Raw genomic sequence first — 18,738 nt, 5'->3', positions numbered from 1 at the left:
GTTTTTTAAGTTACGTTACGTTGAAGAAACTGAGATCCAACAGAAAACCAAGCAGCACTGATTAAATATAAACCAAGATTCTGTTACTTATTTGCCTATTTCTTGCCCAAAATGTTTTTAGAAACATGTTTTAGCTTACTCTTTAACTGGAATGTGAGAGCATTATTTTGCTTTTACATGTACGAGTTCGCATTATGCCCCCCACCAATGGGAGTGTTCATTGGTGTGGTGCATTCTGGTAGTTGTAGATTTTCCACCTCTTGAGCCAAAGTGTCCTTTTTCTCTGGTCAGTTTCAAAAGTATTTGTCTTTTTACTGCATAGATATCCTAGATTTATTAAAAAGGAAATCTTTCCAGTACTGAAATGCTAAGCTTGTTGGTTGTTAGCAGTGTTGTAGTCAAGAGCACCTAAACCCAGACTAAGTCAAAAGCAAGACCAGAGTGTTGAGACTGAGAAAAGACCAGGACTTTGAGAAAATGAGACCAGAACCCAATGAACAGTGCTGGGATTTGAAGCCAGTTTTCCCAGTATTTCCCTTATAGCCTATATGCATGTATGTATATATATAAAATGTCTTAATAAATAATTGGAGGTAATTTTTCTGTTTTCACTATAAGCAAAAAAATACAAATACTAAAAAGTTGATATCAACCTAACTATAAAGGCAATTTAAAGATAACACTGCAGCTGTGGTATGACAGTCTGAAAATAAAACCCTGAGTCCACTCTGTCAGAACAAAATCAGTCAAGTGATCTCAAGACGGGTGTCAAGACCTTGGACACGACAAGAATGACTGACAGAATAAACTGCTTCCAGCAGTCATGGAAGAAGATGTTCTGAATTTAGTATCTTCAGCTATCATGCCAATGTGTTATACACATAAATAATCTATATTTATGTAAATACAGGCACCAGATCTGACTCAGAATTGGCAGATACTCAAAGTTAATGGACTCTGATCAGGATTGGGCCAAAAAAAAAAAAAAAAAAAAAAACTCAATCAGGACATCCCCATTGTGTCATTGCATACATTTTAGGAATTTGCTTTAATTACTCTAAAAGCCAAAGAGAGGCTTATTGATTTTCTGATAAACTGAAGAGACCCGTTTACAGCATCAACAAATTAGCTTCTGCACCATCAGGAGTTCAGTCAATCTAAAGAGAAGCTGTGCTTTTATAGAGAGTGCTTGTCAGCAAGGCAGGAGACACTGAATTCATTTTGCTGTCTGATACTATAAATAAACAAACAGAAACAGCACAGAGATAGATTAAGTTATTATTCTAGAATATGTGGCAGTTTAATGTAGACCAGTCATACTCAAATTGCTTTGGTTGGAAGCCACTTTTGCTAAATGACAGGAGGCCAGGGGCCAGTAATGTTTCTATGATTTTAGGACATTTCTTGGATTTATGGATATTTCTCAGATTTTAGGGCATTTTTAGGATTTTAGGAAGTTTATAGGAATTTAGGATGTTTCTTGGATTTTAGGATATTTCTCGGAGTTTTGGATATTTCTAGGATTTTAGGACATTTCTAAGATTTTAGGACATTTCTCGGACAAACAAACAGAAACAACATTTTAGGATGTTTCTTGGATTTGAGGAAGTTTTTTGGATTTTAGGACATTAGGTGTTTAGCTAGGACCTCTGTCAGGGAGTGATCAACAAGCTCTATTTTGATGCTGTTTTATGCACTCTGGCACCTTATGTACACTAAAAGTAAAAAAACACTTCCCAGTGTGACTCATTGGAAAATGGTTGGAGGGGCCAGCCAGCACCACATTGGGGGCCAGATTTGGCCTGTAGGATGTAGGTTGAGTATCACAGATGTAATATGTTGTGCTGACCACTGTTTCAGATGCTAGATCGATGGATAGGTGGATCAGGAGGAAGGAACCATCATTGCTGTGATTGTTTTTTTTAGTGAGCAAGATGCATTTTTGTATTGAAAGCATTTGGGGATACAGCATTATATAATTGTTAGAAAAAAGTATAAATCATAAGAAAAATGTCTGCTCTTCAGTGTAATGCTATTTTCAGATGTTTATCTGTAAATTTAATTAAACTGAACTTTTTTTTAATTTATAATTTGCTGAGACAAAAAGATGATTACACATATGTTTGTGATATCATTATTATTTGGAGGTCAAACACAGTTGGTCAAATATCAGAAGCCCCAGACTGAACTTGAACCTGCATTTTAAATACTCCCTCTTAATAACAACATGCATTTACACTCTGTAATTTACCCCTGCATATGTTACTTGCTTTAATTGCTTTGGGCAGGGTTCTATTTGTAAAAGTGACATGCAGACTAATTGATTAATTGATGGCTGAGCGCTGAGGGGCGGGTTGTTTTGATTATGCTCTGTGTCAGGCAAGATTGTTTTTCCATTAGAAATGAAGTGAAACCTGAGAGTTAGTTCTCACAGTTTGTGGCTACTCTCACAGACAGACTTTCCTCACTGCAACACAAACAGTATCCAGTGCATCCTTTGCAATATGGCAATATATTGATCCAAGCCACTTGGTCTTTGACAGATCTGATAGCTATCCAGTATCAGAAAAGTCAAGAATAAATGCAACCACGAATCATATGAGAGAGATTTAAGTCAGATTTTCCCCTCAAGCCAATGTTTATCTGATCCCAGGTCAGTGCAACTGCAGAAAATGTGTGTGAGTGAGAAAGCGGGGATCTGTGTCAGTAAGAGAGAACACAGAAAAAAAAAATCGGATCTACCCTCAGAGCGTCTAATACGCACAGAGATCCATAGAGGGTGCAGAGCGCAGATGATGATTATTGTTCTCTGCTGCATGGTACGCACATCTCTCCCCAAGTCACACTACAGCCCTCCTTTCTCTTTCTCTTATTTTCTTTCCTTTTGCGTGCTTTCTCTCTCTCTCTCCACATCCTTGCTTGTTCCGTCACTTGCGCTCTCTCACCCTCTTTCTCTCTCTTTCCCTCTTGATTCAGTCCAATAAAACTCCTGACAAAGTGCCATTAAGCACGAGACAGTTCACAACAGTTTCATAAAAAAAGAAAGAAAGAAAGAGAGAAAGCAGGGCTGTCAGTGTTAACACGTTAATCATGATGGGATTAAGATCCCCAAATAACACTGTTTTGTTTTGTTTTTTAAATCGCATGAATCGCTGGCCAACATTCCTGTATTTAAGAGGATGTACCGGGATATGTTATAAAGCCAGAGTGATAATACTGGTATCTAAAACTAAAAGACCTTAGAATACAGTGGTACCAACCATGTCATGCCTCCCTCTCAGTAAGCTGGCTAAATGACGCTCCAAAGTTAGGCTAAATTTTGGCAATGAATAAACGGCATGGCCATTTCACAGGGATCCCTTGACCTCCAACTTCAAGATATCTGAGTGAAAATGGGTTCTGTGGGTACCCATGAGTCTTCACTCTATGTCCACTCTATGCTCAAACCATGCAGTATTTTGCTCCCATTTGATTCCTAATCAAGACAATCTGGTAAGAATGGCTTCACTTTGTCAATATGGACTTCATATTTGTTTTGAAATGCAAAATATGGAAAGGAAAACATGTGATTAAAAAATACGATTAACTGGATCAACTATTGAAATTCTGTGATTTAAAGAATTAATAATTTGAAAGCCCTAAAATAAACAATAAATCAGTGAGAATCTGACCCGATTCAGTCCAGAACCTGGCGGTTGGTTTAGGCCCGATTTGGTTCAGGCAGAGGATCAGAGCTCTAACTGCATTCTGACTGAAGTGAATCTGATTATGCTCTTTTATGAACAAATATTTTTTAGACTCCTGTTATAGAAATACACAATGTCTCCAAATTGAGAATGAGTTCTGTTATTTTTGTTAGACTTCAGTTGTCATGAGGTCTCATCAGATGCTACTCTGCTTTAAAGCAGTTTTTCATTCTCATCTTTGCTTTAGGAATAGTTCCCTGTTGCCTTTCATGCAGTTCAGATAACAATGTTTGAATGAATTCTTTCAGGTGAAACGATCTATACATTTATATCACACCTGATCATTTTATTTTACACATCAAGAGCAGAACATATGCATTCCTCAGGTTCATAAGGCCTCATTTGACTGAGCCATGTGCCTCATTGAACACACCTTGCACTTCATTATACAAATGTTTCCTTGTAAAATCGTGAAATGGCTCATGAATAATGCAAGGTGGAGGTCAATGCATGAAATGAGCCAAGAAGTGAAAGTGTTTTCCTCCTGAACTGTGTCTGCTCAGCCGTTGGTGCTGCTTGTGATGTGAACATTAAATGAACCTTGGCAGCAGAGCCACACACTGAGTGAGTGTGTGTGAGTCACTGCGAACAGCGATGGGCATCAGAGGCAGGGCTGGACACTGTGCTGATAGTTACACCAGCAGTTTAACCAAACATTGGAGATGCACTTAGTTTGTCTGCCCTACTAACTCACACTGAGGCCATGGCTCTGATAATGAAGCTTTTTTTTCTCCTATGTCACTCAGGTTTTTTTCCCTTCAGCCTCTTCATCTTCTCACCTCCTCCTCTGTGTGTTCCAGGCTCAGGCCCCCCTGCAGACCAGACGGTGGTAATCGAGGAGTTTCGCTACCTGTCCCAGAAGATCTTTGTGTCTGTGTCTGTATTTGCTGGTTTGGGAATCCTTCTTGGAATCGTCTGCCTCACCTTCAACATCTACAACAGCAATGTCAGGTACAAAAATGCACCTTTAGACATCAATTGAGATTGAAGGTAATTTAAGTTAATTTAATTTAAAGTTGCACTAATTAATATGTTTGTCGATAACAGACTGTTTTGGGCAAATTTGACAGCAGGGAAAACACCCTAAATGCCATTCCTTTAGCCTAAAATTTGTTTAATTTTACCAAAGTGACCTAAAATGCACAAAATGAAAATATTTGAAAAATATTTTACTTTTGTACAGGTGCTTAAAACTTTTGTACACTGAGGCTTTCCTGGGAGAGATTTGGCTGGCATCTACTGAATGGATTAAATCAAAGAAAATGGTGGTTTTAGGCAATCTTGAAAGTGAACATGTCATGACTGTGTATGATTCTTTTCTGGACAATTGCTACCCAGTTCCAGGGGAATCTTGACATTGTCCCAGGTACAAGAATTACCGGTGTACTCACCACATTTGCCGAGTTTCCCACTGAGACAGACATCGGTTGGTCATCCACGTGTCACAAGAGAATCTCAAACAGTGAATGAGTAAAACAGCATAGGCCCTTGAGATTTTTTTCAGATTCTCTGAATCTTCTGATAATTTCCTATAATGTAGATGGGGAAATCCTAAGTTTCAACTGTAATTGTGTGTTGAGAGACATTGTTAAACTGCTGGACTATTTACCTATGCAGCTTTTCAAAAAGTGATGAACCTCACGCTGTCCATATTTGTCAACATGATGAATTAATGATGAATGATAATTTGCCTTATGAGGATGCCCCTATTTAACCCAGTCATGATACTTTAATCTGACACCAGTTAACCTGTTGCCCTGTGAAATGTTCCAAGTAGGTTTTTTTCTTAGCACTCCACAACTTTCCCAGTCTTTTGTTGCTCCTGTCCCAACATTTTTGGAATGTGTTGCAGACATCAAATTCAGACTGAGTGCATATTTACAAAAAAAAGTTAATCAATTTGAGTATTTAATATCTTGTCTTTCTATTGTATTCAATAGAATATAAGTCAAAACAGATTTGCAAGGAACCAAGAGTATACTGTCACAAGCAATGTTGAGGGTGTTGAAAGGCTTTGTGTGTGTGTGTGTGTGTGTGTGTGTGTGTGTGTGTGTGTGAGTGTGAGCGTGTGGGAGAGTGTGTACATGTGCGTGCATGTGTCTGTGTGAATAGTAAGTGATTTGGAAGATAACTTGGTGGGATAAGGATCTAGGGAGAGCGTGTAGAGGGGAAATAAGCTTAGTAGGGAAAATAAGGAAAGGGATGAGAAAAGAAAGAAAGAAAGAAAAAAGTAGTTAGGTAAGTAAATTAATGGATATCAAAACACAGAGAGAGAAGAGGAAGAAAGAAAAGAGAAGAGAAAGGAAGAAGAGAGAACACTTTTTCTTCTTTTTTTCCCTTTCCCTCTTCTCTCTCTACGTCCCCAACCCCTTTCCCTCCCTCCATCTGTCTTTCCCAAGTTATTGAGATGTTTGTTCATTTTTGTTATTGTAGCAGTGAAACATTCCTCATGCACCCCCAGACTCAGGGGAGGGAGTCGGCCTAAGGGAGTCACCTGGTAATCCATCATCACACCTAGAAAAACTCGGATAACTGCTTTTCCAAGGAGTTCATTTTTTTCAAAATTGTTTTCTTCCTTTTCAGTCATTATCATCAACATTATAAACAAACATTATTTGTTTGTTTATTTTTTTCTCTTTTTCTTTTTGTTTGTTTATTTTTTTAAATGTTTTTTGTGTGTTAGTTGTTGTTTTTTGTTTGTTCTTTTTTTCTTCCTGTCTTTGCTGCCCTAAGTGTATACACATAATATCATGTTTTCCACATAGAGTTGTGTTTGTCATGTCTTCACCTGTTCTGTAGTGTACCGCATCACTAAATAAAAAACAAAAAAAAAACAAGGAAAAAAATAGATTTGCAAATCATTGCATTCTGTTTTTATTGAGGTTTTACACATAGACCTAGTTTTTTTTGGAATTGGTGTTATACTTTAGACATGACAGGGCATTTCCAGACAGACACAAAACTCACACAGTATCTGGCAGCTGGAGTGTGAGAGGGACCACAGAGAGAGCAGTGAGTTAAAAATATGATGACAGCAAGAGGAGCAGCATTTCCTGTTCTCTCTCAGGCTGTATCACTGATGGACTTAAAAACTTATTGGGCATTGAAGCCTTTATTTGTGCCAGTTGTGAGCATGAGAGACTCTCACCCCAACTTTTGTGATATATTTATGCATACAGTTTTATGTTTTCACGTAATGAGGGTGCTAATTCTGCTGTTTTCTTAATAAAGTGTTTCATGCACAAGCACTAAATGACAGCACGAGTTGCTACTCTCATTTCATTCTTATTAGCTCCCACGTAGAATGTTAAGTGTTGTGCTGGATGTTCATTTATTTAATAGTTGATAAGAATGAAAATTGAAACTATAGAGAGTAGTGGTCAGATTTTTCTTATGGTCTGTTATGGGAAGACCAATCTCAATTGGCCCATTCATACTGTTTCTTACTTTGTGAAACATATATTGTGCACATAAGAGGTGATGACTGAGACAATACATTTTTCACACTGTTGATAAAATGCAGAACAGGATGTGCATTTTCTCTCTCTCTATTTACTGCAACTTACAATTTAATCTGATGACATTCAATTCATACTTGTGCCATGTAGAGAAACAGACTTACACAAATGGACTTGCACTTCTGTAGAGCATTTCTAGTCATTTGACCACTCAAAATGCTTTCACACTACACGTCACAATTACCCAGCCACCCACCCACACATTCACACGCTGGTGGCTGACGATACCATACAAGGTGCCACCTGCTACTCAATTTTTATACATTCATACGCAATCACACATTGATGGCAAGGGCCCAAAATTGCTAGCGATGAGACAGCCAACTTGCACACTAGTACAGTAGTGTGCCAAGAAGGATACTGGTAGAGACAAGAACTTGAGGTGACACCAGATTTTATTTAACCTTTATTTATCCAGAAAAACCTCTTGAGAGGCAGCGACAGAAGTTACAGACAGACAACATGGAAAATACAGAAAAGACCAGCTGCAATACACCCTGACATCGGCATGTAGAAGTTGACAAAAATCCTGCAGCAGAGCCTTGAAACAGCCTCGAGGAATCAAAGAGAGCAGCTATGAGTCTTACTGCAGGAGATTCCACATATATGGAGCTGCGAACATAAAGGCTCTCAAACTCTGCATGTTTGCTTTTGCATTTGCATTTGCTTAATGTACACACATAAATATGGTGGAGGTAGACTAAGAAAAGCTTTGTTAAAAAGAGAATGCCGATGAAAAAGTCTATGCAGTTTTACAGACAGCATTAGCAACAAATTGGAGTTAGATGGACTCAAGCAAATAGAGAATGTTGTAGACAAGACCTTCACAGTAAAAACGGTCTATTACTCTTAAGCCCTGGCTGCAAGAAAGGCTGCTTGGTGCACTGCAAATGCAAAACGAAAGCCTCCATAACATGCCTCCATGACACAGCTCTGTGTCAGTGTGCAGGAGACTGAGAAGAAGACTGAGAAGAATAGGTTTAGCAACAGCAACAAATCAATCAAATGTGTTTCTGAAATACATTTAGTAAGTACAGTCACTGCATTGTTAGGGTTAATAAATTTAAGCATTATATGTTTCTAAAATTCTACACAACATACATGCAACAGACATAATATTATAAGGTCACTCCTTGGTAATCAGATACTGAATTCTAGAATTTTACACTATCGTAGAATTCAGTAAAATATACTGTAAAATAAAATAATTATAACAGTACACAAAATTTACACAAAAGTGATATTGAATCATGTTGCACAAATCGACCAGTCATATTTTGAAACTTTTAGCTAACTTTTCATTGTACTTAGATGTAAAGAGAATGGCATAAAAAAAGATAGATAGATATTTGTCCTCATAATGTACATTGAGTCGATATTTGACCAGATATTGCACATATCAACAAAACTCTGAATAGCATAAGAAATGGTCCGTATTCTTTAGAGAATAGATAGAGATATCCAAATGTAATATTTCTGGATTCTGGTCCTTTTCGCGCAGTAGTTTAAACTAGAGACTTTAATCTATAGACTACTTTATCTGTAAACTACCTCTTTTTTAGGTTTCACTTTGTGCCAGGTACCAGCCCTCGCCTTTCATATGAATGCAGTTTGGAGGTGATGTTATGTATGTTATATTTACAGGGCTCAGTCTGGATGTTGACAGTGACTCCTAAAAAGGCATGTATGAGGCAGACAGATGAATCCAGACTTACTGCAGTTTCTATTCCTGACAAACAGCTAATGTCTGGACTGGCTGACAGTCTGACTCTGACAGCAGGAGGATGACAGTGAGGAGCTGTGTGTGTGTGTGTGTGTGTGTGTTAATGTGGGTGTGTGAAGACGGCTGTGTGCATGTGTGTGGGTGTGTGTGTGTGAAGATGTGTATGTGTGTGCGTGCGTGCGTGCGTGCGTGCGTGCGTGCGTGCGTGTGTGTGTGTGTTTTCTCTGGCATATAAAGACAAGGTAAATGCTCCAAAATGAGGAGTCAGCTACAATTTCAAGAGTAAGAGATGAAAGCAATTGAAATGTCACGTCTTGCATAACTACTGAAAGTAATGAAAGGATCAGCTGAGGTTGAAGTGGAGGTTGAAGTGGAAGTGATAGTTAAGTGTGTCCACTGTAAGTAGTTCAAATGTTGGTGTGTATGTCAGCACTGACCACAGTCAGGATGTCCGTTAAAGTGTTGGACCTGAAACTATGTTAATTTTTAGTTAAAGAATAAAATCAAGTGAAGTGTCAGTTGACTTGTAAAAGCAGTTGAAGTGTAACAGTGAATGCACATGAAATTTTGGTTGACAGGATGAGTTACATTTAACTAGTTACCGCCCAACAGTAACGGAATTACAAAATAAATGTAAAAAATAATGTAATTACATTACATTTACCAGTCCAAATGCTGGTAAAAAAAAGGTATTACACATGAAAAAAAATGTTTCATAGTTCATAGTTAAATAAAACATTCATTCTGTTGCTTTCCATCTTGTTGCCATGCAGGAATGCCTTCTTTGGCAGATTTTTGGACAACATGGGTTAGCAAAACCACTGAGACAAATCTGAGTGCACCATTTTTGTTTTTAGGTCTTCTCAGCTTTATAGCCCTTGTAGTGGCTAGGTCCTATACTTTTAGCCGCTACCGGCTGCTAATTGGGCTACTGTTGTTTCAACGTGTACTCGGAAAAGACGGTCCAGGCTCACAGGTTCCTCATCACACGCGTTTATTCGTCGTTCCGCCATCACATCAATAATCCGGCACTTAATAAACAACTTAAAGTATAAAGAAAACACGGCGATCTTCCCTGAGCACAGTCAAAAACTGATTGCTTCCACCCAATTGCAACACCTGTTACTGATGCTCTTTGGATTAAATGTCTTCCGGCAATACCAAACCAATGCACCCCCCTAGCGTTTGGAGGAGGTAATTACATACAACAGAAAATAAAATAAAATAAAATGGCTCCTACAGCCCTTTTAAAACATCGGTTTGAAAAGTAATAAAAAAGTTATCAAATTTTGTAAGTTAAATTACTTTGATGAATTAATTCAAATAGTTACATTGCTTATCCCCTTTTCACAGGGTAACCAGTAATCTGTAACCTATTACATTTAAGAAGTAACCTTCCTAATTGACTTTAACTCTTTGTTTACTTTGCTCACTTCTGTTTCTTCTTTCCAGCAATGATTGTATTCATCACTTACTGTGCTGTTGCCAATGTTGATTCAGCATGTTGAATCAGCAGATAAAAGCGGATTGGCATATTCAACTAAAACACAAGAAACTTGATCAGGGTCACTGATCAGCAATTATGACTTAAGACTTTTGGCCAGAGAGCAGTAATAGAAATGAAAGAAAGAGGAAGCAGAGCCAGGGTGGCAGGTCTGAACGGACTAAAAACCACCCCCGCCGGATCAGGCTGAAAGCTCTGCCACCTCTCCCTCCTCCCTGTCAAACGGATGGGGATTTCAATTGAGCACAAGAAACTTGTGCTCCAGCAAAGAATAAGCACTCAGGGTCACCAACTAGGGTCACCAATCAGCTATTATGGCTTAATATAAAGATCAGAGAGCAGTGAAGACTAACACATCTTTTGGGTCATCAGGTGGGAACCTCCTTTCATCAGTGTTTCACCAAGTTGGTCCCACAACACCTCCAGGAGGCTAGGCAGTGAACTCTGGCGTCCCAAAGCCACTCCCCTAGTGCCAGCCCTCACTGCTCCTATACAGCCCAAACAGCCCTGCCACCTTCAACAGACCCAGGCTCTGTTTATGTGAGCTCCAGGTAGTGGCAGTACCACCTGGCTATCACAGATACAAGGCTAAGCTAAACTACTACAAAGCTCTCACAGATGCAAGCTAAACTACTATAAAGCTATCACAGTTACAAGGCTAAGGCTAAGCTATGCTAGCCACGCTAGGTAGGCTAGTTATGACCCAGCCCAAACAGCAATGGCACCTTCAACAAACCCAGGCTCTGTTTATGCAAGCTCCCGGTAGTGACCGTCCCAATGCTACCTTCCCTAGCACATGCATCACACTTGCCTTACAGTTTGAGTTTGTGCAAGATAGTGACAGTGCCACATGGCTATCAAAAATGCAAGGCTATGCTAATACTTGGCTACCACAGACACAAAGCTAAGCTAAGCTAACACATGGCTATCCCCCAGGAAGCTAAGCTGAGCTAGCTAAGTTAGCTAGGCTGGCTATCACATGGCTATCACAGCCCAAACAGCAATGCCACCTTCAACAGACCCAGGTTCCATTTATGCAGACTCCAGGTAGTGACTGTGCCAATGCTACCTTCCCTAGCACATGCATCACACTTGCCTTAGAGTTTGTGCAAGCTTCAGGTAGTCACAATTGCCAATATACTACAACTAGTGATGTGTCCTTCCGTGTCGAGGCTTCCAAGTGTGTGTCGAGTAATCCATGAAGATTTTTGTGAAGCGTGTATCGAGACTTGTATCGATGACGTATGTGGTGACGTTGGAAGCCTCAGGAGCCGGCCGTACTATGTGACTGATTTGGGAAATGGTTTGCAGGTTTGGCGTGTGATTCGAAATATAAGGGGCAACGAAACGCAACAAACTCCCCTGTCTCCTCACATTTTGTGGACTTGGGACTTAATTGCGCGTTTGTTTGCAATCTATTCAAACTTATTGATGAGTAAATTATTGGTTTATTGGCATTATCATTTAAGCACAATTCAATTCAAGCTTCACACACCAAAGCCATGGTGTCATTATAATCACTCTGCCTGTTTTACATTTATTGTCCACTTAATGGCACAGTAGAGCAAATGAAGCACTGTGACGCTTCGGCCCATGAGTGAACCAATTAGATGGAAAGCTTCAATGCTTCATGAAACTTCATCTCGCCATCGCTAACTACAACTCAAATACAAGATTCAAGCTAAGGGAAATAAGGATGATTGAATCAGCAAACGCATTTACTTGGATGGCAGCATGGTCTCACACAAACAGGCCACTCCCACTCCTAAATACCCTCAAACTTCCTGTATTTTCTTCTGAGAGGACTGATTGGTGGATCTCTCCACCTGATCTCAAGGATTTGTCCATTCAGTGGGTCCCCCTGCTGTTCCCCGACAACCATTGTTTCTCCTAATCCAAATCCACTGACTGGATTTAACTGCCTCATCTGACATTTCCCTCACTGTCTTCCTCAAACTTTGTCCCCTTACTCTTAGTTCCCCCAGGAGAGAGATAGCTGATCCAGCTACAAATCCCCTACATCCCACTTCAACTGGGCGAACCCTAGCTTTCCATCCTTTCTGCTCAGCTTCTGCCTGTGAGTCTGTGTACCTCAGTTTCTTCCTTTCATAGGTTTCTTCCACTGAGGTTTCCCAAGGGACTGTTAGCTCAACGAAATAAACAAACCATTGACTATTTCCTTAGGAATAACAAGCTTTCCTCCTAAATCTACCTGCATTCCCCAATCACAAGCTCCTTCCAGGCGACCACACCCCTACCTCCTCCCTAACATACTGCCACTATGTTTCTCCCCCTCACTTACAAACTGGATACCTAAATTCTCTTTTTTAAAACCTCCTGAATTCATCTGTCTTCTTCTCCCTTCAGTACCTGCTGCTAAGCTTCTCAACACCTGATTATGTCGCCATGTATACCAGCCCTGTGATGAACTAATTTTGCAGCTTGACAAAATATGTCTTACCGTTGCAGTACCTGAACACAATGGGCATGATGGGTCACCATTTACCCAGAGCTTCAAGTTCTGGGTGGTTGGCAACACATCATATGTAGCCCCTATCAGAAATCTAATGCGGCTCGCCTGCATACTCCACAGGTCCCTCCAGCTAAGCTTCCTCCTCTCTACACTTTCACAATTCAACCACTGACCCTGCTTAGCCTGAGCCACTGCCTTAGCCTCCCTTACAGTCTCCCCCGCCTATGTACCTGCTCCACTACCAGTTTTCTTCTATCATTGGGGCCTGCTGTATTCCACACCGGTTTGCCTGGCCCAAGCCCCAAGCCTTCTCGGCCAAATTGAACATTACCTACTATCTCTGCTTGCCTAAGAGCAGCCTCTGCGTCCTGAACTGCCGCTCTTGGGCTCCATTTTCTCTCCTTGGACGGATTTGGAACCTAGACAAGAGCCAACAGCTAGGACGCACACGAACTGCCCAACATTTACCAACGGCCCACTGTCAGCTTGGTGTATCAGGGCCTTAAAAGATAAAAGTAATTACAGTGTTGATGTAGAACTGCTGAAAGTGTTGGAACTGCCAGTTACGGCATAACCAATGAAAGCAGCTGAAATTTCAGTGAATGTGTAAGTGCTGAAGAAGGTTGAGTTGTGTGCACTGTAAGCTGTTGAAGTGTCAGTTGGTATGAAAGTAATGACAGTGCTTGAAATTGACAGTTGAAGTGTAAGGCCTGAGAGTGGTTGAACTGTAAGTTGAAGAATAAAATTGGTGTCAGGTGACATTGATGAAACAGTAAACCTTCAGTTAAAGTGTTAAAGTGCAATGAAAGCACTTGAAATGTCGGTTGAAGTGTTAGATAATGATACTGCTGACCAATAACTAATTGTAACTATTGTTGCTTTGAGGACCATCACTCAGACTCAACAAATACTATCTACAGAATTCTATATCCTGCATCCATTATTTTATGGTCCTCTCACCACAGTATGAGTCTATTTTTTGTGTCTTTGTTTGTTTATGAACCCTTACATGTTTACAGAAGCAGAAATACATTTACGTATCTCTGTTTTTGGTCCAGGTACATACAGAACTCCCAGCCATATCTGAACAACATGACTGCAGTGGGCTGCATGATGGCTCTGGCTGCTGTCTTCCCTCTGGGCATCGATGGCCTTCATGTCCACAGGAGGCAGTTCCCCGTCGTCTGCCAGGTACACTTTGAAACTTGCTCCAAACATAATGATTTGATTTCAGACATACTGAATATCAGTTAACTGTAGGAAGCAGGCCTGCAAATAAAGATTATCATAATTGTCATTTAACAATTGACGTTGTTGTAGGGAACTGTAGGGGCCTGCAGTGACCTTTCAGGTAGGCCAACACCAAGATTTTGTGACCACAGATGTTAGGGTGACAGGCCTGTAGTCAGTTAAACCCATGATGGAGAATTTCCTGGGGACTGGGATGATAGTGGAGCATTTGAAGCAAGAGGGGACTTCACACAGCTCCAGAGATCAATTGAAGATCTGTGTGGGGGCCAGCTGGTCAGCACAGACACTATCACACATCCTCCCCGGGTCAGCGGGAAGGAGTGAGGGAGTATCAAGTGGAGTAGGCGGTTGTTTGATGTTGGAGCAGGTGAGAGGTATGAAAGTGGGCTGAACCTGCAGTAAAAAAACATTCAGGTTGTCGGCCAATTGATTAGTTTTCACAGAGCGAAGAGATCATTTTCTTTAATTAGAGATGTCCTGCAGGCTCCTCCACACTGATTCAGAGAATTTGGCTGAAAACCGTTTTTTTCAGCTTTTCAGAGTCGCTCCTGTTTCCTACTCTGATTTCCATTGTCTGCCAGTACATGTACATGCACAGATTAGTGGGGCTACAGGTAAAGCTTGATTAGGCCATTTAATTTGACTACTGTCCTTGTCCCAGTGTACAAGCAGCGGGGGAGAATTGATTTATTTGCAGAAGTATGTCTGAATCCTCCACAGCAGGTGGCGATATGCCCCCTTTCAGCTGGCTGCTATTGGACTTTCTTCCAGTTGACCTAGTGTGTCACATACCAAACAAGTTAGCAGCAAACGGGATGCCTGTCAAACGGTGAAAACATGGATAACTGTACATTTTGTATGCTTTACTTAGTACCTTTATCCTGTTTTGTTTTCTTCCCATGTTATTGTTCTTCTCTTGTTTTTTATGGCTTTCTTCTACAAATTTATGCTGATAGACAAAGTGATCAGGGTAGCAAACAGGAGCTACTTTGAAAAGTTGGACTTCTGGGTCAAAGCCCTGTGTGGGGACTATGGAGCATGCACAGAACACCTTGGCCAGTTCTGGTCCGGTGGATACGTATACATTAAAGAATAAATCGACTTCCAACTGCATTTGGCGTGTTAGTCCGAGAAGTTTGATGAAGTAGGATTTAAGTGAAACTAACTTGTTTGCATGTACTGTATTTTAAAAGTCCAGTTTTAGTCTGACTTACAGTTTTAGTCTGAGTGTTTTTGTGGCCTAGTTGTATTAGAGTCTCTCCCTACTTCTGAAGGTCTCGTTATATCCTGCTCAAACCTTTTTTGCTATAAAGCACAGTTTGTTGTTGTTGTATGTGTAGATGGCTTTAGTTGACACACACTTCACAAAAGCTGAATTAAGAAGTCAAAAATTCTATGAGTTCATTTATGTCCGTAGCTGGAGCCTAAAAAACACCGCAAGCACTGTAATCAGAGCATGCCTGGAACGGATTTGCCTGTATGGTCCATCTGCACACAGTCTGTACCACAGGTTTAGCAGATTTTAGTTCCTGCCTGCAGGTCAGGAGAAGATGAATAGTTACTGACAGTCCCAAAGCTGCAAGAGGGACACAATAATGGCATATTTCTTGGATGGAAGCAAATAGGTGTATATCCTAAAATGGTGAACTGTTCCTTTAAAGCAAACAAGAGTAAATCTTTGCTAGAGGCCCGTAGTGATTATAGCATTATTATGCTCAATAATATAAAAGCCTTGGATGGAACAAACAACACCCTGCTGATTTTCATATTCATAGAGCTTTTATTGAGGCTAAAAAGTTTCTCCTGTGGGCAAAACTACTAGACAGCAAGTGTAAAAAAAAAAAAAAATTCTCTGCGGAGCATGAATGTGCTCAGCAAATCTCAGATATTTCAGATATTTAAACATTATAATTGGCTTGTTACTTGTGTTTGCTATGCTGAATATATATATTCAAGGGAATATAAACTTTAGTGTCCAACAATGTGTCCTGATAATCAGACTGATTTGCCTTTCTGCTCACTTCATTCAATACTTCATTCTACTTCCTATTACCCAGTTTCTGTTTTAGGAGGTTATACAGTATTTTACAATGTTTAGTAACAAAACTATTTTTACTAAACATGGGCACCAAGGTAGCAATTGCTAAGAGCAACTAACCTTATAGTTTTAATGGAAATCAAAACTATATGTTATTTTATAAGTTGTTATCTCTGTGAGTCAAAGTACAACAACCTGTACAACCATGCCCATCTCATCGACAGGTGTGACCTTTTTTCTGTTGGTACTTTTCATGAATATAGTTAGATAGATGGCTAGGAAGATGACGTCCCCATTCTTAATCTTGCATACAAAGCTCCGATTGCTCAATTGTTTCCTGCTTTGAGGCAAACAGTCATCAATGAGCACAATACCAGACCAATTTAAGTCATCAGTAAACAAATATGATATTTAAATCGATGCAGTTCTTCTCTAAATTTCTATTCTGTGTACATCAATCCATCCATCCATCCATCCACTCATCCATCCATCCATCCATCCATCCATTTTCATCTGCTGAACCAGGACCAGTTTGCAGGGCAGCAGATTAAGCAAAGTACTCCAGATATCCCTCTCCCCAGCAATGCTTACCAGCTCCCCCTGAGGGAGTCTGGGGCATTCCCAGGCCAGATCAGATATATCACTCCAGCATGTTCTGGGTATGCCTCAGGGCCTCCTGTTAGTCAGTCATGTCCGAAAAACCTCAAACGGGAGGCACCTGGGCAGCATCCTGATCAGCTGTCTGAACACCCTCAGCTGGCTCTTTTAAATGTGAAGGAGCAGTGGCTCTACTGCGAATTTTTATGGCAAGTAAAAATGATACTTTGACCACAAAATGCCTACAAGTCAGGAGAACCTGTAAAATGACTTCTGGGAAACCAATCTGGTTTAGCATGCCTGTATGTGTAGGTATTGTATTGGTGGTGTGTCATTTCTATTAGAAACATGTCATCATTATATGCGTGTGGATTGCTGGCTCCACTTACACATAACAATGTCATTGCCCCAGAGAGGAGATCAGAGCCAAAATGAATCCCTTCCAACAGAACTAAGAAAAGCCTTAAAGCCTCTAAGTATTCTGTAGTTCTAAGTCTTTTAGCTCTCACCATTCCTCGTGTTGTTAGTTGTCTGATTCTTGTCCACTTCAGCAAAGGCAGGGACACACCATCACTCCTTTATTACAGAGGACATGGTGAGAGATAGACAGCCTTAGAGACGGTTATTTTCATTTCAAGGTCATTTCTGAAAGGCTATTAAACTCAAACAGGGCTTAATGAAGTAGAATGACTGAGGAGCTGATTTGATGAATCTGTTTGATATATTCATCAGTTTAATTATGAATTCTTTCATGTATTTTCTCCTCTGCTAGTTCCGCCTGTGGCTGCTTGGTCTGGGTTTCAGCCTGGCTTACGGCAGCATGTTCACCAAGATCTGGTGGGTCCACACCGTCTTCACCAAGAAGGATGAGAAGAAGGACAGGAGGAAGGTAAATGTGGCAGGGATTTGACACAATTTACAATCCAGGAGTAAACAATGAAGTTCACTGAGAGCTTTTCTGCCAAGCAAAGCGGGGTTAGACTTTACTTCATCATTATCCCCTTCAAGGACAAGCTCCACTGCTGGAGATGATGTATTCAGCAATAATGTGTCTTTAAACATTTTCTCTGTGCCCTGCTGCTATAGCTGGCCCACAGTTGAATAGCTGGCCCACGGCTGGCCCTTGAGCATCATGTAGCATCTATTTCTCATACTGCCTGGCCGGTGAACTCTTCCCATTGGTCCCAAGGCTTTCCCTAGGTCTCTGTCCTACAGGCCCCTCCCTCCTCCCTTGTCTCCTGTTTGTAAAAGGACATGTCGATAGGATGTCTTAGAGCTGCTAAGAGGCATGAACAGGAGTCTTCCTAGCAGAGAGAAACAGCCCATCACTGAATATTTATGAATATCTTTGCTGAGGAAAGCCAATCAGGTTATTTTATCGAGGGCTGCATCAGAACTGATTGACTTCACTTTAACTCACTTCATGCCCATGCTGCAGTACAAGGACAATATCTATGGTATAGAGTAATCTGCAGCTGATGTGCACCTCGGAAAAGATGTAACTACATGATGTTGCCACAGTGGATGCGGTGCTCACACGTGGGGACCGCACTGGTCAGCTGTGTCTGCTTGTGTGTTCTTCAGTTTTCCGAATGCTAGTTAAGACTAGTGCAAGTGAAGAAATCATTCCGGAAGTTGAAGAAAGGTTCAATGATTTGCTGCTTTTTTGTTAAAACACATCTAACAAAGACATCTCCACTGTAAACTATCACAATGACTGACAGAATGTGAACAGAGCAGCTGGATGCCAGTGGGCTGACAATGAAGTCACATTTTGTCAGCCTTGACAACATGTACTGCTCATCTTAAAAATGCTCTCTGAATTATCACTAATTGTCAGGGTCTGATCAATAACTATGCCCACTTACCCACCTCAGATAGAGAGCAA

General features: G+C 40.5%; 1 protein-coding gene across 3 annotated transcripts in view; it reads left to right on the top strand.

Moving 5' to 3' along the window:
* Nucleotides 1–18,738, top strand: part of LOC121957600 (gamma-aminobutyric acid type B receptor subunit 1-like) — a 102,839-nt gene that overhangs the window by 61,090 nt on the left and 23,011 nt on the right. For all 3 annotated transcript variants that reach the window (XM_042506256.1, XM_042506255.1, XM_042506254.1), the window contains exons 10-12: nucleotides 4,547–4,697; nucleotides 14,023–14,155; nucleotides 17,623–17,739. In XM_042506256.1, the coding sequence (XP_042362190.1) occupies nucleotides 4,547–4,697; nucleotides 14,023–14,155; nucleotides 17,623–17,739 (401 nt within the window). The remainder of the gene's footprint in view (nucleotides 1–4,546; nucleotides 4,698–14,022; nucleotides 14,156–17,622; nucleotides 17,740–18,738) is intronic.

This window comes from Plectropomus leopardus, chromosome 18 (genome assembly GCF_008729295.1).
Source record: "Plectropomus leopardus isolate mb chromosome 18, YSFRI_Pleo_2.0, whole genome shotgun sequence".
In the NCBI taxonomy this organism is placed as follows: Eukaryota; Metazoa; Chordata; class Actinopteri; order Perciformes; family Serranidae; genus Plectropomus; species Plectropomus leopardus.
This window is presented reverse-complemented; position numbering and strand designations above follow the sequence as displayed.